At 32.0% G+C, this 26,549-nt stretch overlaps 4 protein-coding genes across 6 annotated transcripts in view; 2 read left to right on the forward strand and 2 right to left on the reverse strand.

Moving 5' to 3' along the window:
• Nucleotides 1-1,029: 1,029 nt before the first annotated feature.
• On the forward strand, nt 1,030-7,183 carry LOC119833623 (ankyrin repeat, SAM and basic leucine zipper domain-containing protein 1). 2 transcript variants are annotated; one of them, XM_038357714.1, is made up of 8 exons: nt 1,030-1,267; nt 1,426-1,543; nt 1,638-1,766; nt 1,880-2,106; nt 2,535-2,791; nt 3,692-3,943; nt 4,498-4,726; nt 6,972-7,183. In XM_038357714.1, the coding sequence occupies exons 1-8, from the start codon at nt 1,196-1,198 to the stop codon at nt 7,125-7,127; spliced, it is 1,440 nt and encodes a 479-aa protein (XP_038213642.1). In that variant the 5' UTR covers nt 1,030-1,195; the 3' UTR covers nt 7,128-7,183. The 2 variants fall into 2 exon arrangements, with proteins under 2 accessions (XP_038213642.1, XP_038213643.1); XM_038357715.1 differs by lacking the exon at nt 1,426-1,543 and having other exon boundaries at nt 6,972-7,181.
• Nucleotides 7,184-9,703: 2,520 nt separating this feature from the next.
• LOC119833207 (heat shock protein beta-1) lies at nt 9,704-14,747 on the reverse strand. 2 transcript variants are annotated; one of them, XM_038357126.1, is made up of 4 exons: nt 14,337-14,747; nt 12,755-12,808; nt 11,070-11,250; nt 9,704-10,616 (listed from the first exon to the last, which is right to left on the reverse strand). In XM_038357126.1, the coding sequence occupies exons 1-4, from the start codon at nt 14,522-14,524 to the stop codon at nt 10,422-10,424; spliced, it is 618 nt and encodes a 205-aa protein (XP_038213054.1). In that variant the 5' UTR covers nt 14,525-14,747; the 3' UTR covers nt 9,704-10,421. The 2 variants fall into 2 exon arrangements, with proteins under 2 accessions (XP_038213054.1, XP_038213055.1); XM_038357127.1 differs by lacking the exon at nt 12,755-12,808 and having other exon boundaries at nt 10,422-10,616; nt 14,337-14,524.
• A 6,575-nt stretch (nt 14,748-21,322) lies between these two features.
• LOC119833260 (synaptobrevin-1-like) lies at nt 21,323-22,768 on the reverse strand. Its single transcript, XM_038357227.1, has one exon. The coding sequence runs from the start codon at nt 22,627-22,629 to the stop codon at nt 22,261-22,263; it is 369 nt and encodes a 122-aa protein (XP_038213155.1). The 5' UTR covers nt 22,630-22,768; the 3' UTR covers nt 21,323-22,260.
• A 545-nt stretch (nt 22,769-23,313) lies between these two features.
• The window catches only part of LOC119833278 (T-complex protein 1 subunit beta), a 4,116-nt gene continuing 880 nt past the window's right edge, over nt 23,314-26,549 (forward strand). Inside the window, exons 1-9 of the mRNA XM_038357244.1 lie at nt 23,314-23,442; nt 23,589-23,762; nt 23,845-23,980; nt 24,112-24,331; nt 24,418-24,556; nt 24,651-24,859; nt 25,383-25,557; nt 25,680-25,857; nt 26,201-26,404. Coding sequence (XP_038213172.1) covers nt 23,440-23,442; nt 23,589-23,762; nt 23,845-23,980; nt 24,112-24,331; nt 24,418-24,556; nt 24,651-24,859; nt 25,383-25,557; nt 25,680-25,857; nt 26,201-26,404 — 1,438 coding nt within the window. The 5' untranslated portion in view covers nt 23,314-23,439. The remainder of the gene's footprint in view (nt 23,443-23,588; nt 23,763-23,844; nt 23,981-24,111; nt 24,332-24,417; nt 24,557-24,650; nt 24,860-25,382; nt 25,558-25,679; nt 25,858-26,200; nt 26,405-26,549) is intronic.

Here is a 26,549-nt window from a genome sequence, read left to right on the forward strand (position 1 = left end):
TAAAAAAATATGCGTATAAGTCTTAGACTAATTTGAAGAATTGAGAGGACAAAATTCCTTGAATACAATGGCATTAGTGTCATAACGTATTTTAAATAGTATAGACAGCTGCGCCTCCTTGCTTCCCTGGATTGAAAATTTTCTCTTTGATTTTTTTTTTATGTATTTCTTTAATACCATGTACAAATGCATAATTCAGTACATACCCAACTCTCGGTTTTCAGTTTTCCTCGTCTACCAAACTCACAAAGAGAATGATCTCAAACAGGAATTTTAGACAAATAACTAAGAGTGATCGTGTGACCTAAACGGAGAAGACATACGGTGAAAACCTAATACCTTCCTAACCAAATAACCAAAGCTAACCGAGAATTCAGATGATTTTTCCATATTACGATCCTTAGAGGGAGAATATTCATATCAAGTCTATAATTATTATAGTAATGTCCAAGAGTATGAGAAATAGCTATAACGAATCACAAGTCTTTTACCATTTTTTAAGTCTGTTCTTATAGATTTTTGTAGCAATAATATCATGTTTCTACGCCCTTCTCAGCCTATTTTCGTCTTCGTATTATACGTTTCTTAAAAATGCTTTTCTATTCTAATTCTAATGGCAATCGTAATTGTAATAAGAATTGTTATTATTCATTTACAGAGCATTCTCACATTTTATAATGAGAAATAAAGAGAGGCACATAATTAGGTAAATTGTTACTTTATAATAACTATCATCGGCATTCCTACAATTCGTCAATCATGAGGTTAAAACTCAGAGCACGCATAAGCCTTTTTTATTGTGGGGAAATCTTACATAGATACACACTGCAACTGGGGAAGCGGCAGTGGGTTATTTCGGATTCCTAAAAATTAAAACCCTACTATGTTCCGTGGAGCTGCATTGGTGAAGGGGCCACGGGTACTTGGAATTTCTCCGCGACACAGAGTATACATTAGCCTAAGGCGAATGGTTCTTTATGAATTTAAGAGATATTGACATAATATGCCAGTGTCAACTGTCAGCTGCCAATTGTCATAAACGTTTAGTGTTTTTCTACTTTGTACACTTAATATTTTGCGACCTTATAAATATATTTTAAAATTCTATTTGTTGTATCAATTCATACGTAATGAGTTATACCCTAATTTATAACTTACAATAAACACTTACACGACTAAACATCTAAACACAAATATGTATCGACCAGCGGGTCTCTCAGATGAAGAATCAAACAGTGACGATGATTATGGATTTTATGAAACACCGGTAATTTGTTTTATTTGCTTGAATAAAAGAGAATTTACTTTTCTAATCTGTAAAATAACATTTCGCTCATCATATCTTATATTATTTACCTCTCCATAATTAATTACATTTATTTACCTTATATTACTTTTATTAGAAATAGGTACTATTTCTTACAGAGAAATAAGTATAAAATTTCTAATAACTACGAAAATTCTCGGAAGAAGATAGAAAATCGATTACAAGATGCAATTATAAATGGAAATCTCAAAGAGGTAGAGAAAATTGTTGCCCTAGGTTGGTCTTTTTGGAGTAAAGTCTTGAAATTTCAATATTTTAACAGCTTATTTTGGTATTTTTATAACCTAATGTTTTTATTTGTCATTTTCAGATCTGAATAATGATGCAAATCTTAAGCTTGATAGTGGGTGGACAGCTCTTATGCATGCCTGTTTTCATGCACAAAAAAAAATTGTGGAGTTCCTCTTGGAAAAGGGAGCAGATCCTAATTTACATGCAGGTAAGACCCAGCTTGTTTATTGAATTGATAAAAAAATTTAAATGTCATCATGTGGTAGGTAGTTGGTGTCCTTAATTTTCCTTCTATTGGTAAAAATCCATATTTCTTTACAGACTCAATGACACCAGTGATGGCAGCTTGTTCAAATAACAGTGGCAGTGATGATATAATACATGATATTGTTAGTGGTCTCATTGAACATGACTGTCTCCTGAATATTGGTGATAGGTACGGACAGACACCACTCATGAGGGCTGTGAGCAGTGGCCGTGCGTCTGTTGTGGATCTTATATTGAGCAAACATGTTAACATTGAAATGAGAGATAGACAAGGATGGACTGTAAGTAAATTATATTTAAATACTAATAATACAAACAATTCTAAAATGTATACTAAATTTGCCTCAAAGGTCTTTAAATATTTAAAGACGAATGGGTTTTGTTGAAAATAAAAGTACAAATTTGTCTGGACTTAATACAAGTTTATGATGGTTATTTTATTTTATCATTACATTTTGAAATGCTACTAACCCCATAGATTTATTACCGAAGGGTGCAGATTTGATTCTAAAGTCATCAAAATAAAATGTTCAGCTGTAAGTAACATTAGACTAATTGAGATAAGATAATCTTGTATGGTTCACAAGGGATATTTTTTTTTTTCTTTTATTCACATCCTATCTATTAGTCAACATTTTGTCACTTTGCTCACATCTTGTGAAGTGTATATTTCTATTTCATATCTATATAATTAAATAAAATTTTACAGGCATTATTTTGGGCTGTGCATCATAATCAAGCAAAGATTTTGCAAATACTCATATCACAAGGGGCAAGATTGACAGAAGTAGACATGTCAGGTAGAACTGTGATGGATATAGCACAATCTCATGAATATCCGCAGATTATTGAAATACTCAATCAGCATTTGAAAGCAGATAACATTGATGAAGAATTTTTGGGTACTGATGTATCAGATTTGACCACATGGCAGGATTATTATCCAGGCATTGTTAGTGATGAAAGGTAATCATTTCTGATTAATAAACATTTTAATATTGATTGTAAAGGGCATTCATCTTGAAACTTTATCTGTCTAGAATTTGACATTAACATTACAGGCATCTATGAACTAGTTGATATCTGCAATTTTTTTTTTCATTTATCCATATTGTAATAAGGATCTCTTTTATTACATATAAGAATGATCTGTGTTACTAGGAAATGTTTTTTGTTTTTATAAAAATAACTAGCTGCGCCCCGCGGTTTCACCGCGTAAGTCCGTATCCCGTAGGAATATCGGGATAAAAAATAGATGTTGGCCGATTCTCAGACCTACCCAATATGCTTACCAAATTTCAGAGGAATCGGTCAAGCCGTTTCGGAGGAGTATAGAGACTAACATTGTGACACGAGAATTTTATATATAAGATCTAGCTGCGCCCCGCGGTTTCACCGCGTAAGTCCGTATCCCGCAGGAATATCGACATAAGAAGTTACCTATATGTTATTCCAGTTGTCCAGCTGTCTACTTACCAAATTTCATTGCAATCGGTTTAGTAGTTTTTGCGTGAAAGGGTAATACACACACACATCCTTTCGCATTTATAATATTAGTAGGAAGTAGGATAGTAGGATTAGTATCGCATTTATAATATTATTAGTATTAGTAGGATAGTAGGATGAATTATTATTATAAATATAACATAAATAAATACATGAACTTTTCAATTGTTAATCTTTAGTTCTGTGCCTGTTATAATTCAAGACCATGCCACTTACCTTTTGCCAACCTTGCATAGATCAAATTTAGAAAATAATCAATTTCTTACTGCATTATGTATTTCTTGACAAGTCTGTGTCCTAGTACATGAAAATACATGAAAATTGGTATACTTACTTATATGTTTTTTATTTCATTTTCAGACCAAAGTATACTAGTGAAATAAGGCATCTTTTATATGGAATGAATTGTGAAAGATTAAACAGTTTAATGATGCAAAATAATGTGGATTTAAAGACCTTCCTTCTGCTAGAGGAAAACGATATGATCAAATTAGGAATAGAAATGCCCTATGAGAGACAAAGGTTGAAATATGGTATTCGCTCATTTCATCTGAAAGGATGGAAGATGAATACAGTAGCAGGACTGCATATTCAGAGAAGTGATAACTACAGGTATGAAAACAAAAAAAAAAAAATTTAAGTCCCTACTTACTTACGCACTGCAGTTCTTTAATCTAAAACTATTTCAAAAATTACTTCAATGAAATTTATTTGTTTTTAAGTTCCTTAATAAAAAAGTGTGGTAAATATTGACCAAGACATGACATAACAGATAATTTTGAAAAGAACCAGGATGTTACATTGTTAAAATCAGGAATTAAGATTAAAGTAAACTTGGTTAAAGTAGCACCATTTATTATATTAATTTATTATTGTTTTTATATTAATTTATTATTATTGTTTATATTATGCAGTGGTGGCTCAGTGGCGAGCACCAAAGCCCAAAAGTCGAGAGTGTCGAGACCATGAGATTAAATAGAAATGAAATTGGTTTTTCAATGTATCTTCACATTATCTACATCCCTGTTTTGGTATGCCTGTCTCCTCACAATGTTCTTGTGATCAAAACAACATGTCTCATTTACTAACTCACACTTGGCCAGTGGATTATAGAATGCCCTGCAAAAGGAACATGTAGGTGCTGATGATGGTGATATATTTTTCAGTCTCCAAGATTGTCTGGCAACTTTAGGAAGTCATTTACAACAATTATACATATTAGAAGCAACTATACAATATCTATTGCGAGATTATTGTAAAATACAAAACCAAATTAAGTTTGAGCCACCGGATTCACCGATCATAAACAAAATGCAGACTGCTGCTAACAAATTATTGGCTAACATTAATTGTATTAGAAGAGAAATTACTATTATGAAAGGGTTTCACACTAAGGTAAGGAGATCAAAATTTTATTATAACTAGTATATGACAAATAGTTATTTATTACTGCCGACTACCCACTTCATCTTCTCTTTTTAGTTGATAAATTAGAGACCAAATACAGAACAATTCTTAACTCAAACCCTTTCCTGAGATTGTCTCCTTATTGTTATATTAGTACAGATTCTTATTATGCCCTTTTGTTTTTTTTTTTTTTGTAGTTTCCCTAATAGGACAAGTAAACTTTCTGTATTTTCTAACAGCTTTCGAAAAGGACGAATGTACTTGTATGTGATGATGAGTCTTCTATGTGTTATTCTGGTATATAAGCTACATTACTGCCAAGTATCATCAGAATCTATTAAATTCTTTTCGCGAATAAATATGCATTACATATATCCTTACCAACGTTCAAAATTATAATACCTATTAGGGAGAGATATCAAGATGCAAGCAAGTTTCATAGTGTTCTCATATTAAGCACTAGCGGTCCGCCCTGACTTCGCCCGTAGTACATGTATAGCCTATAGCTTTCCTCAATAAATGGGCTATCTAACACGAAAATATTTTTTTCAAATCGGACCAGTAGTTTCTGAGATTAGTGCGTTCAAACAAACAAACAAACTCTTCAGCTTTATAATATCAGTATAGATTAACACTGGTACGGGCCAAGCCAAATTAACTGGCAATACTTAAGTACATTAAGCTTGCCGGTACAAATTAGGGACAATTATACGATACGCACAATATGTATCTGAGGTGGGTAGGTATCTGATCGTAGTGATCATTAAAACCACACCACATTGTATACCTTTGCAAAATGCCAACCGATGGAATCTTGTGCTTATAAAACGATTATATTTTTTTTATCCTTCAATAAAATGTTTGTCTAAATTAATAAAAAAACGACTTAGGACACAAACATGACTTATAACACAATAGGAGTGTTGAGAAGGTTTAGATATTTAATTACAATTGAAATCACGTACCTCTTAAGTAGTTATTTTAGAAAAATATTTAAAAATAGACTAATCATAAAAGCTATTATCCATAATTTTGCTTTGAGAGTGATACAGCCTACTCTTTAGGTACCGTGACAATAAACTAATTACTATTGATATTTTTTGACCACACCTGAAGCGGCGTATGAGAGCTAATTTTCGCAATATTCTCTTATACTTTTGAAAAAACAACTAATAGACAATTTTTCATGCAAATGCAATTATGACAATTGCATCATTCATGAAGGTTACTTCAATTATGTACTATTATGTCTAAACTGACTAATGAGCAGCCTACCAAATTAGGATTATACTGAAATATAAATCCACGAGGCATTTAGTTGGATATTAGCCATGTAATTATTATTATTACCACCAGTCAGTGGTAATTTCTCGTAAAAATTTGCTAACATCCTGTCGTTTCCCAGCGTCTTATTTCTACGTCATAATTACATAGCACCGTAATTCGCTTTAAATTATAGAACTGATAATATAAAATAAAGCTTAAAATCGCCCACGTTGTGGTCAATGGGCGTTCAGCCTGCATTACCCGATGTGTAATTTGGCAAACAAATTGGCATCGATACAAGTTGAACGAATCAATGATTTAGAATTTACACTTGTGCCAACAACTTATTAATGCATTGCGTAGGGACATCCCAACGATTAGAGGTGAATCTTTTGCCAAATAGAAAAAGAAAAACATTGTAGATATACAAAATGAATATAGTGTTAATAGGCGCATGAGGAACAATTTTTCTTTAATTAATTTTAACCGTATAACAGTACAAAAGATACTATGTTATGTGGATTAGATAATTCAGGGAGACAAGATTAGATTCTATATTTGTATTTTTGAATCAGTTACAACTGTTTACCGACTCCAATTATAAATTATTGGTTTCATGGTGATGAAAGTATATATTTTTCATTTTGCATTAATTTATTTATATATACTGTAACAATTACTATAGAAAACGAAAATTATTAATTTTATTGATACAACAGGAAATGCTTAGTTATGTTGATAGGTTTATTACAACAATTTTATATTAAGCAAAACGCTTGTGAAATATTATAATCAGTACAAAACGAGAAACAATATTATAAATTAAGATAAATCTTATAAAACTCATATTTATCTATTTCCCTGAATTAATGAATGAAGAAAATAGCTATAATAACCATAACCGTTATTTACTACTAAAAATATGAATATCTGGTAATATTTAAAAATTCTGTTATTTGTTTTACAGATAAGCAAGAACAATCCTAAACCCGCCGATCTAATAAAAGAAAAGACAACCAAAGAATTGGCAATGGGATACCTGACTGACGCAGTTGTTATCTGCTCATTGGGTTTCCTCGTATATCATGCCAGAACCTATATTACCAGTTTTTTAAGGAAATAAATATTTCAATAGTGTATTTGATATTATTGTTTTTAAAACGTAATGGTTAATACACATTTTAATGATTTAAAAGTTCGTTTTCATTTTGAATTTAAAATAAAAATTAAACAATTACCTTGTCCCCTTACTCGAAAGAAACGAATAGGTATAACGTACACCATAATGTATAATGAAGGCGAGCGTAGGAAGCATAAAAATGTTAACTACTCATTCTCCTGCATACAGTTTCGTATGAATGAGTCTCATCTATTTTCGTCAATTGCCTAAATAACCGACTTATTCAGGGCGACGGCGAAGCGATGCATCACGATGATGTAAGCAATACTAACCTACTTCGCAACATTGGAAATTATGACCTGAAAATTTCATAACCACTGGCCTTAGCGTATACGAGTATATATGTAGAGTTGAAACCCATTTGGCAGCGAGGAGAATGCACCGCAAGTGTAATTAATAGGAAGCTATAGTTCGCAATTTGTTGCAAACAGTCATAAAGCTCAAGTGGGCTGACTGCTTTATGTGACAAATAGATTTAAGATTTTGTAAATTATTAACGATATTTATGGCGCGTGACAAATGGACTATTATTGTTTATTAGCTGTTTTATTCCACTTCATTATCACGTCTGTGATTTCAGCTTAATTTAAATGTACTCGATGTTGGGTATGCGAATTAGTTGAAATTTTTAACAGCTATTTAATTTCCTGTATCTGCGAAAAGGCAATAGAATTTTATACGATTTTGTGATTATTTATATATTATTGAGTTGATTTTTTCAATAATACATATCTACAATTTTGGGGTCAAGCGTAAAAAAAATGTATTCTATTAATAGAATATGTTAACATAACAACCAAACTCAAATACAGTCAAATTTGCACCTATTTAAATAGAAAATAATAAGTGATTACATTTTGGACTTCTTAAAAAAATATTAATATTTTGGTTAATTATTTATTTCTTGTATAGAGGCGGACTTTGCCACCTGTGCCACAGCTAATAAGCTTTTATGTTATCGTGAATTTGAAATTTGATTGTGAATAGAATTTGCCTTATTAACAGATATTTTTATAAAAATGACTAAACAAATAATGACGATGGTGACCTAAATAATTTACTAAATTTACTTATTTATTCATAACTCCACACACACCAATTAATGACAAAAGAGTAAAATAACAGCTGACGTAATTGATTAATCTTATACTGAGAATGGTTTTCATTTTGCAAAGCTGATTCATAACTCTGAGTGAAATCCTATTCAATAGACATGACATTGGGCACGGATCGTCAGCCGTTCTTCAAATTGCTATAAAAGCAATAACGATAACTTTAAAAATATATAAAAAACTTGATATTGAATAAAAAGATAATTACTCTGATTATCACCACCGTACGTTATACGTTTTTAATATCGATACAATCTGCTAATTGTCTGTATAGAGTGTAGATATTCAAAGGTACCTTACAAATATAAAACTAAAACTCATACGTGCCCGTATGCCACCTTCATAACCTTGAACAGTTACGAGCAGCGTATACATTTCAATTAAGTAAACAACCATACTCGCCGATTAATTATTCATTATTTCTATGTACCTCTGTTTTTATTGTTCCACATAAATGGTACAATGCAATCAATTACGTAAAGTAAACAACACTATTGTTACATGTTGTTTGTTATGTAAATAAAATACGGTATTAAAAAGTGAATATTGAAGTTATTATTACCTATGTTGAGAAATTTTGAAAGAATAGAAAAAAATTCTTGTTTATAAAGCATTTAAATGCTTTAAAACTAAAAATTAAAATTATTATATGTTGTAAATATTATACATCCAAAAACTTCTTCTTCACACATAAACAACTAAACCGATTTGGATGAAATAAGTTTGAGATGATATTTGAAAGGAATGCTTTTTTTTCACAACATCGTCTTGCTTTCCATGTCCATTGTTTCAAACAAACAATACCTCTGTCAAACTCGACGTGGCGAATACCTACGTAAAAATAATTTTAACAGCAATAGGTTTGGTTCTTGATAACTAAATAGGTAAATGTTTGTTTTTTCACCTAGCAACAAGTGCAATATTTTTCGCCTTATGAACTCATTTTATAAAAATACATTGTTTTAAGTTATTGCCCTCCGAATGACTAAGCAGAAAAAGCAGGTACTATTACCAACGAGAATGTTGCTGATTTTTTATCAGATATGATCAATCAAATTTATATAATATCCAATAAAATTTTGAAACCATTACAATGTTATGGTAATGTGATTAGCTATAGGTACATACACAATAAGAAATCTTTATGAGGTGATTACATAAGGGAGTGACCTAACCTTTTTATTTTTCGTTTTTGCCAACCTTGCGTATGTATAGCCATTGTAATTGGTATTTCCTCTTCTAATTACTCAATGCAACAATAGAATAGGTATCCAGATCGATTCATTAATTTCCTGAGTCGGAACTCCGACCTATATCACTATCTACTAGTCATTTTTAGCTTGGCAACGTAATCTTCGCTTCAAATAGCATTGTTTTATTAATTATTTACGGGAAATAATACACAAATTGTATTTCGTTTATTATTTTATTGACATCTAAAATTTCTGTAACAAATTTGTACTAAAATATAAATGTGTTCAGTAAAAAGCTATTTATTGCAAATTTAATAATGGTACATAATAACGTTACACTTGCCTATATTACGACTATGTTAAAGTGAATGGACTTTTGTAAGTAGCGTTAAAGACATTATAGTTTTTACCTATTTTAAATTTTAATACATTTATGTCCATGAAAACATTGAACACGTTTTTTAAGCTCCGTGCTAAGCGGTCTTAGGCCGTAATTTGCTCTTATTAATTTGATGCTTTTTATAAATAATGGTTTTCCGCGCAGCAACAATTCATCAATTAATAAGTGCATTTTATTCATTCATACCACTGAAACATCTAATAGAGTGAGAGAAATGCATGACAATATGCACAAATTTCTAACAATCACAGTGAAAGCTTCGACTCAAGTAAATATTAATATCAACAGTGCAAATAGCAACCGTTCTCCTCTGCCACAGATTTTCAGTATGTACTATAATATAAAAAAAAACATTGAATAAAATTTATTAGTACATACTCGTTAATAAACTTTGAGATTCATTATAATTAAAATTCAAAAATAAATATCTCAAGGTCTTCAATACTCCTAACGTAAACGTAAAGAATTATAATAAATAATTAATTAACAGTAGTATGGAATAGCTGCTGTCTAATAGACCGCTATGAGATTCTCAGTGCTTCTGGATAGGGATATTCCTGTCGGTGATAGCAAGTTGGGGCAGAGGCGCCTCCACGGTCAACACGCCGTCGCGAGACAGGGAGGACTTGATGGCTTCAGGGTTCGTACCCTTTGGCAGTAGGAACTCTCTGTTGTACTCCCTATATACTGACTTATTTTCTGACTTCTCTTCATGCTTGGCATGGACCTGAAAAGCAATAAAATTAATAAATAGTTATATTTATAAAGTTTTCTGACATATGACCGCTTGTTCCTGAAACAAGTAATTTTATGCATTTCTAAACTTCAACAGAATTTATCATTTCAAAGTAAAATTGTTTTCCGCGTGGTGATTTTAATGGTCTGTTACAATAAATTATGTATTGAAATAGCTACTTTAAACAGTTCAGAGAACTTTATCACCGAAGCTTTATTACACGTGACGAGAAAGCTATTGAATTACTAATACATTGGAGCCATCTTGTTGTAGATCGTTGGCAAGCTGCCTGTGTAAAAATATTTATATACCGACACATTGTTTAGAACTTGAATTTATAGTAAAAAAAACAAATGTCAACCAGTTTAGAAGCAATGTATTTTCAACCTTGAATGATAAATTCTAAATAGTTTATTGTTGACCCAAATCTAAAGTAGCACTTACCAATAATTTGTTATCGACAGTTTTCACGACAATTTCTTCTGGGGTGTATTGGCTTACGTCGAAACGGAGTTTTAGAGTTTTGCCATCACCTTCGTCCTGGATTAAGGGAGAGTTCAAGCTGTCCCAATGACTGGGTTCTGCTAACTGTCTGCTGTCACTGTGCTGTGTAGATGTGGTAGAGCTGTGGAAAATTAAATAAAACGTTAATTCATCATATTATCTTCGTCGTTCCATGGATATTTTGTAATTTGTTGTGTTTATAATAAATAAGTAAATGATTATGTAGGTATGCTAGCAACAAGACTACAATATCAATATCGCATTTTGGTGTTTTATTCGTTTACACAAGTTGATAACGAATTAAATTGTGAGTGAGTGAAAGTGACCTTACGTAAATGATAAGTGGAAGGTGATAACCTTCGTTTACCAAATAAAAGACAGTAATCCACTTCATGTGATATATTCAAAATTTATTTACTTCTTAAAAAAGTGTCCTTGCACGAATTCATTGTAATTCTATTTATAATCGCATGTTGCTAGGGCAATGCTCCGTGTGTATTTTATTCGAAGAAGTATTTATTCAAACCTATTTGCATATGCAACAATCTGATAATCAAATATTTTAAATCGTAAGTGCATTGCAACATGCAACATTTTGGATAAAGTCAGATATTTAATAACACTATAACATGAACTGTGTAAACCTAAGTACCTAACTACCTATTTAAATATGGATAAAATTATCGACCGTTTACCGCCCACATTCTTTTAATCGCATAAATTACTATATATACATCATGTTTGCGCTGTTTTTCTGTTTTAAAATTAGTAAAAACAATGTTATACCGAGAATTAGCATGGAAACAATCGAACTAAATCTAGCTAAATATTTATAAATCAAAATCAAACACGTATAATGCAAAATAAATGACATATTATAAATAACGACATAGATTTTCGTTATAGTTATGTATGTATTTCCACTTTTTTAATCGAAGTCGACAATTAAGAGTTATATTCAATTTTATAAATTTTTACTAATTTACATTTTTACAAACTTATTGTTTATTGTTTAAGTTACAATGAAAATTTACTTACTCAATTATTTATTAATCACGTAAGTGTTTTAATAAATCGATTAATGTTGAAGGCTTTTCAAATGTCAGAATGTTTAAACTTAGCAGAGGTCTGTGAAGCTAAATATATTATCTAAGTGATAATTTTTCCGTATTTATAATTGATCATGACAACACACAAGGCAACTGATGTCACGCCCGCGAGTGCACATACAAGGTTATTGTCAACAACATGATCTCACCAACGTAATCCCAATATATCGATGTCGATCACGGTCAATTATCTACTTAAGATATGAGTTAACAAAATTTTTGGTGTACTGCATCATGATTTTATTTGGCTTTATTATTGTGTAAATAATATGAACAATACGAGTACCTACAACGGGTTGGTGTTTCTTAAATGAAGTGATACTAATATTACAGATAACATAATACTATACTACTAATAATGCTAATATGAAAATATGAAATAGGAACTATTATATAATCTGTGCTTCGGCGTGTCATTATTGCTAATAATAGTATAGATACATATCCCTCCACTTTAGTTATATGAGTGCAAAGGTGTTAAAATACATATACATTACATACAACGTAGCATTTTACCTCTCTGAAGACTTCGTTACTCCTCCGGAGGAAACAGATTCGAAATTGTAAGACATGCAAAAGGCAATAATTTCTGTTAGTTTTATTAGAGCTATAATAAGCCATAAGGACTTTTTTAATGCATTTAAATGTAAATTGAATACATTATATGTACGAATGTGTCAATGTGTACGAATATTATATAAATTTATAAGCGAATGTATATTATTAAGCATAGAAAGCAAAGAAATAGAGCACCAATATAAGAAACCTATTCGACTGACGATTGATATGATATTTTACTGGTTACTGCAACACTTGTGTTTTCAGCCAACTTTATTATATTTATCTTTTTACTAGGTACTTAAACCGATTTTGATATTCTTTTTTTATTTAAAAGCTAGTTCTAACAAACGCGGTTTAGTTTTTTCGTAAAAATAATCATTTTACAATATAACTTTATGTAAGATATAGTTTAAATTGTATAAATAGCTATATTTAGGATAAGATTATACAAGGTTAATATATTTATTGAACATATTGTAAATTTGAAAGTGATAAAAACTTCAAAAGTTTATCGTGCGTTTTATCGGAACAGGTTTGAAGATTTTAGAAAGAATTTCAGTATTTTCCATTAGCCATCGGGTGCGACCTGCCAATAACCTTATTATTACATGACGCCTGAATGTTACATACAAGAAGTCTACGACTGGCTGAACGTATCTAACTAGGCCGTGGTTGGTATCGCGCAGTAATTGATAACTATAATAAAAATTGTCGTAAAACTGGTTATTTTATGGTATCTGCAATTTGTTTATATAATTATTTAGGTAGGTTAATATGATATACAAATCAGGCCTCCAGTGTGTAATTATTGGGTTGTTCGCTTGTTTCCATAGCACCACAGTGCTAAAATCGATATCTCTGAATGCCTTGATAATTTAAAATTGATAAAATAAAGTTAAATTAGAATAATACAATTTTTCACTTTAAATAATGAGAGAACTTTTTAACATTTTAGACCTTATTTTGTGCCATTCACTTTATTAGCGTGTGAAAACTGCTTCATTACGCATACAATTTACATTCCTATTCTTTATAAACAATTTGCTCACGTTCGGAACCGCCGGCCGGCGCTATTTCTATTTATGACATCATCTCGGGTCGGGCTTACGTATCGCTGCACGCTTTAAATGGAGCCGACTGAGATGTCTGCAGTTGATGCCGTTCCGCGGAATGATCCCGAATAATGCCTTTTGAATAACAACTTTCGTGGAACCGTCGTCGAGGTCGTCCCAAGTGGGCGACTCTTGCGAAACTCTATCTCATTAATTCAAGATTCCCTTTTAGGAAACTTGAGCAGCAATGTTACTATTGCAGAATAATAATGTAACTGGAAGCTTAAGAATGAACTCGCCCATTTATGAAGTATCCAATATTCGTGTAAGAATTGCGTAACGAATTCAAGATAATCGAGTCAACTGCTATATAACACATGTTTATCCATATATGTATGCGAAGTCAATTATTGAGAAATTAAATTACTGTCGAGTAAAGAATTTATTGGTTAGCACGTTGAAATAAAATTAAATAGTGTAAATACCTTGTGGTGCTCTTAAAGAAGTTGTTGCTCTCCCTGTTCATCAATTCTGATCTGAACTTGCTCATTTCTTCTTCCATTTTGCGCATTTCGGCGTCAAATCTCTCCCTTATGCTTGAGAATTCTGTGTCGATTACTGAGAAATCTCCTAGCTTAATTGGAATATTTCTCTTGAGACCACTGTCAGCCATTTTCACGATTATGTAGTGTGGAAACTGTTGAAACTAAACAAACACTGACGAAAAACGTCCTTGTGTAAACACAATTCACGATGTCGCTTTGCACTCGTTGGTAGACAAGGCAGAACTGATCATTAGTTGTCGACTCGGCGCCAGGGGGCTTGCGCACAGTTTTAAATAGCCTCACGTTCGAACGTCGCTACAGAGTCGCTCGGCGTCATTCGGCCCACACTATATTTCTCGCTCATTCCACATCTACTACTCACAACTTCACAAGTCACTCATCTTGAGCTCATGGTGTTAGAAACAAAGCGAGGAGGTGGTATCACCACGTTATTTAATCGTGATTCATAGTATCTGGATCAGTCTTGGCTGTATATGGCATTCATCTACGATTCAACACATTTTATTATTCATTATGATATTAATAGCTGTGAATAGCAAATTCTGTCATATTGTTTCTTCGAAAAACAAATGCCCACGTTCATCGTTGGGCCAATATTACAAAACAAACCTTATAAGTCGTTAAATTCAACGAATTTGTTTACTGTGATTATTCCTACTATCCTATGAATCCTACTAATATTATAAAATAAAGCGAAAGTTTGTAACGATATGTGTGTGTTTGTTGCTCTTTCACGCAAAAACTACTGAACCGATTGCAATGAAATTTGGTATGTAGACAGCTGGACAACTGGAATAACATACAACTTTTTATCCCGATATTCTACGGGATACGGACTTACGCGGGTGAAACCGCGGGGCACAGCCAGTTGTTTATAATGTAATAAAAGTACCTACGTAGTTTGATACGAAAATCAATATCATCATGAACGTCTAAATGAAAAAGTATAACTCGTAGCCGCGTAGGTCCTCAGTAGAAATAAAACAAGTAGGTTTCCTTAAGTCAAAGCTACTATAAAAAATCCTACTTGTATAATTTCCACTGCGTACAATATAGAAAAAAAAACCATTTCGTGGAATTTAAAGTATTCTGTGATGATAATGACGTTGCCGTTACGTCATTTTGTCATTTACTGCTAATAGTAACGAAGGCGTTTGAAGGTTGTCTGACGAACGACCAAATGTCGTAACCTTCTTGTACAACCTACATTGTGATATACCTATTTCTTTAATAATGTGTTAATTTCATATCAGCATATTTTTAATTTGTTTTTAAACATTAAAAATTTGGACTGATCAGTATCATAATTTGTTGTATACACCCCATTCTCGAAACAAATTAATTTTAGTTCACCTACTTCCAGCTCTAATTTAGTTTGATCTAACCACTTCCCAATTATACTTCAATTTCTCGCTGACTTAAATATAAAATAAACTACTCATATTATTTTGATTTTTTTTAAATTCTAGCATTAGAATGTGAAAGTTACAATCATTATTATAGAGCTAATAGTGGTTCTTAACTCTTTATTAAGGTGCATACAACAATTGTAAAGTGCAGCCCAAAATAAACTTTCATAATTATTTCATAAATGACTGGCAACCAATAACCCAGAAATGTAATCTATACCATACCTACAGACCCACTAATAGAAGAATCCAATAAAGTAAACAATGTAGTCTTTACGACTGAAAGCTTTTACACCAGTTTTCGTTATCTGTTACGTAAAACATTAAGCTTTCAGCGTTTATTAGAAACTATTTTTATTACAAGTGTCTATAAACGGAGAATGCTCTTGATGGCATGCTCTGAGTATTTTTATATAAAAAATCATATTTACGAAAGGGAATTTACCAATGAAATGTAAATAACTCAATCAGGACTTTGGTATTATACTTATATATTATGTATATAACGAGTATCATCATTATGTTATGTTTTTAAAAAGTAAAATAAATCAGTATCGGTTTTAAATAGGAACATAATAAAAAAAATCGGTAAATGATAAACAAAGGTACAGAATTTTAAAGAACAGTAGATTTCCAAAACTCGAAAAATTATATGATATCACGAAATTAGTCACGGCTCAGTAATAGTTATTGTAGTAAATATGCTTGAGAATGTCTTGTGGGCGGTTCATTCAGGAGATTCATTCTTGGATATTACGTAGAAAGAAATGATAGGCATAGTAAAATTCTGGCGTCGAGTTTGTCGATAGCTATTTATTGTTACCACAAAAAACTTTAATAACAACACAAAGCAATGTTAATTTTCACGTCAGTTCTATATTTATTCAAAAGTTGGTACTCTCAATAATGTAGGACAGAGCACTTCAAGGGCTTCCGTACCTACAAACGTTATAAACCAACATAACATTCTCGCACATAAGGTTTCACCCGGATACAAACATTTGTTTTTAGTGTAACCCCATTAACCAAACCAAATGAAAACACCTAATTGTAATTTAATACTTTCAAAGGACCTAAGTCTTCATTGACTGAAAAAAAGTAGGTAGTGTATAGTAAGGCAGGCAGATCTAAGTATGTATTATTTTCCCGCAAAAGGAATATTCGTGTAAACCAAAAATTATTGTAATATTAATATAGTATACAGCTTATTATAATATAAGTACTTAACGATACTTATTGTAGTATTAATTTAGTATAATAATAATTTAAATTAATCGTAACTAATCAATTAAATTCATGAAGGAATTAACCTTAGCGACTTTCAAGTTTACCGTCTTACCCAAATGTGGCGTTCCTTTTATTTTTCACCATATTTGGTACCAATTCAAAATCTATATTATGCGACCATTCTTTGCAAATTTAAATTTTGCGTAGTTGACCTTAAAGTAATGGAAAAAGTATGTAGTATTTTTAAACAGAGCCTGAATTAGCCGATAATTACTGCAAAACGTATGCGTTGACCTTGATAAGTTCGCAACAATGTGTAGGTTCGATACATCCGACGTGTAAGCATTGTGGGGTTACTTGTCAGATATAACCTAGATTGACGTACCTGCAGCCACATACCTTACCATGCATAACGACGTACCTCATGCAACGTCGTGTTAAGAATTTCAACTACAAATTGCTAATAAAATTCTTAGTCAGGGTTGTAGTTATAGCTAGGTATCATTATTAACATTGACTTACGTAGTAAGTTATATTTTAATAATATTGGTATCCGCCCGCGGCTTCGCTCGTGTGGACTACAGAATTTTGTAATTATTGATTTTCGAAGAAGAAGTACTATGATACTTTTTGACTTTAGATATCTCGTCAGCTATTTATTTTATCAAAAAATATTTCAGTCAATTTCTTATTTATTTTAAAATATTTATCAAATGACACCTGCTTATGTACATATTCACAAATAAATTTTTTTGTCCCCTGGCTATAGATGGCTATCCATAAATTTAATTTTCAAATACAATTAAACCTATATGTTGGATTTATAAGTTATAGTGGTCCCAATATTGAAGTAGAAGGTAGTACCAATATACATAAATCAATTGAGATACGAACTAAATGTATTGAAGCTTTGCAACTGTTTTTTAATATTTCAGACATGACTATCGAGACATATATGCCTGTTTACCGTCGGGTCTTAAAAGTTTCAGGATATAGGGGGGTAAGTGTTCACTTTCAAAATGGTTGTGAAATAACCAACCATAAACCATTAGGTAGGTTACGAATGAAAGTCTTGACGAAAACACACTAATTTTGTTATTGCTATTTAGTTGTGAACTTCTCAATATGTACCTACTTAGCTACTTAAATATAGATTAGACCTTATTAAAATTGAAGTAAACCTAATCCTTGTTTTACATTGAATGAATCATATTGTAAACTTAAGTAACTATGGCTATGGAGATTCCGGAACTAATGTTTGATAGGCATAGGAACAAATGTTCAAATCAACGTATCGAATCAATTCAAATCAAATTAATTCGCTTTTGTGGCAAACACCGATCATCAATTTCAGTGATATAATTTTTAGCAGTCTAGTACAATTTCGCGTCCATTTCCTGTCCTGTTAGAAATGACGTCATTGTGTTTTATATATTATTATTAACTCGACTGTTATTTATAAAACCAAGGAAAACTCCTCTTTGGTTTTAATTGTAAATGTCACAACAATCGTATACTAAATTATTATATCACTCAACATAATATTTTGTCAATATCATTTATGTTTATTTAAAGTTAAAACCATAATCTAACTCAGGCATTTCATGAAAGCAATACACATTAGGTCATTCACACTCTCGCACCATCAAGCAGGATGCTTCATCATACAAAATCGCACATCTGCTCTCCCGTTACCGGCTTATAAATAAATTTGAGCTTGCATTCTTAATAATATTACGAGGAACGTTAGCTATAATGTTTCAGTATCGTGCAGAATGTAAAAAAATTAATTAATAATAACCGATTAGAACGTCCCGGAAATTTTGTAATCAATAATGCATGTCCAATATCATTCGCTTTCGTGTGAGTCATAAAACCGGTTATAGATTTAAAATCTATTGGTGCTCGCAAAACGTGGTTAGACTTTTAATAACAATGAGAGCAGGTGAATGACATTTCAAATTAGGAGCAGGCTGTAATCGTCGACGCAATATCGGTAACAGACTTTATTAGGAATGCTGAGTTAACACCCACAACTTGCCATTTTGTTTTACCTTCCTAGTTGCTTGATGGAGGTGATCGCACTACACTCTGTAGGTACCTACACAAGGAACACCATTATACCTGAGTACAGTAATTATAATAATTAGATAATATTCATTTATTTACAATTATTTATATATCTCATGAAGTGCGTGAAGAAAATATTACGGTACAATATAATGTTTCTTTATGTTCAATACAAATACGTTTTATCCGTGCAAACAATAATACCATAGCATTTTTACATGATAATAGGTTGATATTATTCTAAATAACAAATAACCTACTTGTATTAAGTTTAGACCGCTAATGAGCATGTGCTGCGTAACCAATACATTATCACGTTATAAATTGAATTAGGGTCGTTACTGATCTCTATAGATCATGAGGCGTAACGATGCTCCGAACAAGGTCATTCCAGCCTGCCTATGTGATGTGATGACCTGTCGCTATTGCCTACTGATCAAACAGACCAGAACAAGAACGCCTTTCCCACCTTCCGTACCCACAAATGTTAAGTTTCATTAAAAATATTCTCACGATCGTTATAATATTCAATTGGTGTGAACTGTGAACGCTATTAGTACAGCTTATAGATAAATTATTAGACTGCTTTTTTATATAGGTACATAGTGGTCAACATTTTTTATTTAACGGTTTATGATGTAAGAATAGGATGAAATTATATCGTCTTCATTTCACGCTTGAAGTTTATTTATTACATTCAATATTTGTAATTAAATTAAAAAAATAGTATTTTGTAACTTGTATGTTCCCGTTATAAAAATACAAAAAAGCACAAATGTTATGAATATTTCAACAGCTAACATGGTTCGTAAGATGACTATAGCTTTATGGTAAAATTTAGCCCCTTTCTGGCCTCAACCCTATTTCGTATTTCAGTATGTTACAGAATTATAATTGAATCAGAAAAACTTGTCCTTTTTAGCGTTCTGGTTATACTCACGACTACATTCGTGATCACAAACCTTTATTAATTCTTAGCTCTTTCTATCCTTTCAGAGTGCTGAGTTACCCTATTTAGAAAAACTACGCCTATACCTTGATTAAATATATGGACGGAACGCGGTGGCTTAATAATAGCGCAGATAAAATACTTAACACCATACGTAATTGGTAATAACTATGATTTGTTACTATGACACTTACAAACCATTATGATTCTGGAGACTACTACTTAAAACTTGCTTGTTTTAGAATCTAGTCCCTCTTATACTAAAGCAAAACCTGCAAGGTATAGGATTAAGTAAGCGATCTAGGAATACTTAGTTAACAAGTACCTTACAACCTAAGAGTTAATCAAACAGAATTGACATTTTAATTTAAATATATACAATATTTTCTTAAATAGGTGGGCTATGTTAAACTGAAGGTATTATTCAACCATTATTCCACATTTGTAGATAGCCAGCAGGTAGGTATATAGATTGTAGGTGTACCAGTAGTTCGTTCGGTTGTTTGCGGAAGCGGAATAAGGCAACTTGAGGTAGGCGTAAAATTATTATTAGTCTACATATCATAAGCCGTTTGAAAGACTTGTTAGACACAACTAGAATATAATACATAACCATCTGGCTTATTAGTTATTACGGAAGATACAATTTTTATAAAATTTTGTTTTGCAAATATCTAATGTAATCTGAAGTTCAAAACTAAATGTAGCCACTGCGTGCCGGTGCTTACATGTTTACCTACGCCTAAAACCAATATCAATACTATATATGGAGCCATTAACAAAATCTTTTGTGATATAATTTATGGATGATCCCTGAACACTAACATGCTAGTAAAAGTGTGGTACATATATAGCGTATAGCTTTTCTCAATAAATGGGCTATCTAACACTGAAAGAATTTTTCAAATCAGACTAGTAGTTCCTGAGATTAGTGTGTTCAATCAAACAAACTATTCAGTTTTATATTATCAGATAGATTTACTCTCACTTATACTAACAGTATATTCAAAAAGAAAAACTATCACAGTTAATTGATATAGTTAATACTCTGTTAAAATTAAAAATTGAATGGGAGAAGGATGAATACTATCTAATGATGATGATAATATTTTATTCTACAGAATGAGAACTTGTCCCTGGTAAATAAAATCATTAAAGTATAGCAGTTCCACTTCTTTATCAAATATTGCAACTAAACAATCTTATCTTATCAGTATAGCCAGGGTAAAGATAAAGACATAAGACAATACTTGAATAATACATACATTTATTCCACCTTTTACAATATAAACAACAAGATATAAAGAGATGATTATTTCTTGGATTAGGTTAACAACATCAACTTGTGGTCAGGAGACATTGAAAAACTGTGTGGATCCAAATCCTTACAAATAAACGTTGGTCCCTTACAACAAACTGTATGAAAATGCTTAGAAAATTAAACGAGAGTGTAAATATAATATATTAATTATCTTTAAAGTAGCTAGAATATAAACCTTTCCTTGGTATTGGTTCGGGTCTTTTTAACTCCTAGCCCTTATTGAAAAATTGGCATGTTTTAGCAAATATATTAGTCCAAAAAGACTGCAATCTATTTAACCCTGTTATATTCTTGAAAATTTAAAATCCATAGAAATATTTTAAAACTCTTAAAACTTTGTGCTGTAGTAGTACAATACATTTTGTGCTCTTAACATAGTTTAAATTTTAGTAACTGTCAATAACAACATGTAAAGCAACAATTCTGTATCAAACATCTATGTGTATATATATATTTTTGCTTTCCCTAAACAATTTTTTACTTACAAGTACATTACAGCTGTTTGTTTTAATAATAGCTTATTTAGCAATGTAGTATTCAATTAGACAATTTAACATTCATTATATCAATAAAAATTTTAAAGCAACATTAAATTAATACTTAATATATAGTACATATAAGTCTTTATAAGATAACAATTTTAACATTGGTTGTGCTGTACACATAAATTTTGATGTAGTAGACACTGTATCAAAAGTTGCTATATAATATTTTTATGACATTTTTGTATATCCTATGTGCAAGCTTTCGGTTACAAAGAGTAAATCGTTAAAAAATAGTTTCATTTCGTCAGTTCAGTTCAAGGTACTATAGAAAAACCTTTGTGATAGCATTTTTAAAGATAGTTCTTGAAAACTGCATTGTTATTTATCGTCCAGCAGGTGCTTCCGGAGCTGGGGTAACCGCTGGAGCATTTGATGATGAGCTCGAACCAGATGTAGCCCATACAATAATAATAATTAGAAGGACGGCACCTATAGCACCAATAATCAACATCATCTTTAAATTTTGCCACCAGTATTTCCTTTTAAGCTTACCAGCCTGCTGTTCGAACTGTGCAGCTCCATGTTGAAGAGCATCTGCACGATTATCCAATTCAGACAACTTCTGATCTCTTTCCAATACTTTTTCGACATTAACACGCATAATACCGACAACTTCATCTACCTTAGCCTGTGTTTGTGCTAATCGTTTATCACTTACTCTAGGTCCAGAAGTTCCACCTTGGTTTTCCATTTTAAATTTTTAATAATCTCAATAGCAAGGTATGTATTCTGTTTTTTTTTTTCGTCGTGTCACAAATTATACACAAAAATATGGCGTTCTAGAACAGAAAATTATACCATAGATATTAAATAATGACACATTCTAATGAATGTGACTCAATCAAGAGAAATCAGTGCTGCCATTAGTAAAAAAATATATAAATTTATCTATATTTATTTATAATTAATATATAAAAGTTTTTGGCGGTGGTAAAATTTGTTGACGAAAGTAGTTGATTTTTCTGCTATACTTTACACTTAGACTTTTTTGCTATTTGTCATCATACCGGTACACTGAATAGGTCATATATTGGGAGATTACATTTTTATTAACTCTTTAAAATAAAATGTCATTAAAATAACTACTATTAGCTAACAATTTACCTCAATTTATCAAAACTAGGCCAAACACGAAGACCACGGGAGACACCAGCTTTCAAATAAAAGAAGAATGATCATAATCGATTTACCTAGTCGAAAGTTCTAAGGTAACAAAGTGATAATAAAGACATTCGAACCGACAACCTCCTCCTTTTTTTGAAATCAATTGATTATAGAATTTATATTATTTAGATTTTTTTGCTATTCATAAGACGATTCAGTTCAAAAAAGCTTGTATCTATATTTTTATTTGTCTATGTCTGGTATCTAGTCAAAGAAGTTTAAATTGTAGTTGATTAAAAAAATATATCAAAAGAGTTTCTCGTGATAGCGGTGTATTGTTGGTTATTTTTCAATATAAATTTTTTTATAAAACTTAGTGACTGAAAAGTATATAAAAATGGTGAGTTCATTTAGGTTTCTATTTTTTAATATTTTGACACTCGCTGTAATGATGTGCTCAAGATAATTTCCTTATTAATTGATAACCATTACGCGTTCAGCTGCACATGTTTACTAAATTTTGATTTTTGGCAAAATCACTTGCAGGTATCACTAAATCCCATCAGAATATTGAAAAATGAGGCTGAAGAGGAGAAAGCCGAAGTTGCTCGTATGTCTAGCTTCATCGGGGCTATCGCAATTGGCGACTTAGTCAAAAGCACCCTTGGTCCGAAAGGAATGGACAAGATTTTAGTATCTTATGGACGAAACGCTGGACAGGTAGGATAGAAAAGTAATATAACAAATATTGCAGTTGGCACTAAACTTCAATTACCTTTATTTTATGTAATTTTTATTGCAGGTTGAAGTAACAAATGATGGTGCTACTATTTTGAAGTCTGTGGGAGTAGACAACCCCGCAGCTAAAATATTAGTCGATATGTCGAAAGTTCAAGACGATGAAGTAGGAGATGGAACCACATCAGTAACAGTTTTGGGTAATTATAATTGGTAGTGTAATATTTTGTTAGTGTTTAATTTTTGGTATGTTGAAGTTAATTAAGGATGGTTGATTTTATTTCATTTTATTTTTAAAATAATATATGAACTTTTAAATAACTTCTTATAGCTGCTGAACTACTACGTGAGGCAGAGAAATTGATAGAGCAAAAGCTTCATCCTCAAACTATAATAGCTGGTTGGCGCATAGCCGTTGAAGCAGCAAAGCAAGCTTTGGCTGACGCTAGTTTCGATCACCAGAAGAACTTTAATGAATCAGCGCTTAGGGCAGATTTGGAGAATATTGCTCGCACAACTTTAAGTTCCAAAATTCTATCCAACCACAAGGAGTGAGTCCTTTTGTATTTTTAATATAAGATATAATACATATTTGAAACTATTTATAATAAATAACAATTTTATCTTAAATTTACAGACATTTCACAAAATTAGCTGTAGATGCAGTTCTTAGGCTCAAAGGTTCAGGTAATTTGAAGGCTATCCAAATTATCAAGATATCAGGTGGTGTTCTGGAAGAATCTTTTTTGGATGAGGGATTCCTTTTGAATAAAAAGGTATAAATATGATTTATATATAAACAAGCTTTGTATTGGTTTTCATAATATTTCTAGATTGTATTATATATATGTATATAACTTTTTTTTTAAGGTGGGAGTACATCAACCTAAACGGATTGAAAATGCTAACATTTTGATCGCAAACACACCTATGGACACTGACAAAATTAAAGTTTTTGGTTCCACAATTAAAGTGGATTCAATGGCAAAAATTGCTGAACTCGAAGTAGCTGAGAAAGAAAAAATGAAGGACAAAGTTAACAAAATCCTGGCTCACAAATGCAATGTGTTCATTAACAGGTTTGCTTATTTCTACTTTTTACACATTTGATGAGTGTTTTATCAATTTTGTAGTTGATAAAAATTGAATAGAAATTGTTATAATAAGTTATAAGTAAATAGATGTTTATAAGCAATTGTATATGGCCAAAGAAAAATAGTATAAAAATACACAGCATCTACATGAGTATTATTAGTAGGCAGAAAATAAATTTCGTAAGGCGGTATAAATTTGAAACACACTATTTAAAACTATGTTAAGGATATGAATAGGAATGAATGGTATCATTTTAATTTATTGTTTTATACAGAAACCAGAAAAAAAAATGTAAACAATATGCACTCAACCACCCAACATATTCCAAGTTGTGTCTTACCCTATAACCCTGTATATTGTTATATATTTAAATAATATGATAACAATTAGTATCATAAATTTTATGACCCATAAGTTATACATGCCCAGCTTTTAAATATCCCTTGTTTGAACATCCATGCATTGTTACATTTTAAATTGAAATTTGGTTGGTTTACATTTTTTCAGACAACTTATTTACAACTACCCAGAACAATTATTTGCTGATGCTGGAGTTATGGCTATTGAACATGCAGACTTTGATGGTATTGAACGTCTTGCCCTTGTTACGGGTGGAGAAATTGTGTCAACATTTGATTCACCTGATAAAGTTAAACTGGGACACTGCAAAGTCATTGAACAGGTAATTTTTGAAATCTATAAATTGTAGTAAAGTCATACCACTGGGTTCATTTACTTTTACATACATTGGCAAATGGAAACTGTTTACCTCAACTGTTTTGTTTATATTCATTATTATATTAGGTGCTCATTGGAGACGAGTGCCTCATTCGTTTCTCCGGAGTGGAGTTGGGAGCGGCGTGCACGATTGTGATCCGCGGCGCCACACAACAGGTCATCGACGAGGCGGAGCGCTCTCTGCACGACGCGCTGTGCGTGCTCGCTGCCACTGTCAAGGAACCTAAAGTTATTTTCGGAGGAGGTTAGCTGGATAGGGTGTCAATATTTATAATAACTAAATGAAGGGTCAGTGAGGTGAGCTGAGATTTAATGGAAGGTAAATACTAAATATGAAACAAATATGACCAAAAAAAAATTGGTTTATTTGTATAATAAAAAATAAACCTTCGCTCTATTTTAGGTTAATTTTACCTATTTTGTATAATATCAAAGTCAAATATGGTGTAAGGTTATATTAAGAAAAAATTATAAAGTATTCATCTATTTTTATTACTTGTCTATTTTTAGCACTGTACTGTGTACAAGGATACCACGGTGAGAAAAAGACGGACCGTACAAATGAACCGTATTGTTTTCCGTCACAGGCTCTAGCGAGATGTTAATGGCTGAAGCAGTGTCGCGTGCCGTGGCCCGCACGGCCGGCAAGGAAGCGGCGGCCGCCGAGGCGTTCGCGATCGCCCTCCGCCGCCTGCCCGCCGCCGTCGCCGACAACGCCGGCTACGACAGCGCCGACCTCATCGCCCGTCTGCGCGCGCACCACGCCCAGGGCGAGACCACCATGGGACTTGGTGAGTGGCCACACACACAGAAACACACACACGTCACACGCGTACACAAACACGCACGCACGCACGCATACACGTACACATACACTCATGCACAGTAGTCGATAATAGTAGTATTTAAAATTTAGACTACGTAGTTACATAGTAT

The sequence above is a fragment of the Zerene cesonia genome, chromosome 17 (genome assembly GCF_012273895.1).
Source record: "Zerene cesonia ecotype Mississippi chromosome 17, Zerene_cesonia_1.1, whole genome shotgun sequence".
Taxonomy (NCBI): Eukaryota; Metazoa; Arthropoda; class Insecta; order Lepidoptera; family Pieridae; genus Zerene; species Zerene cesonia.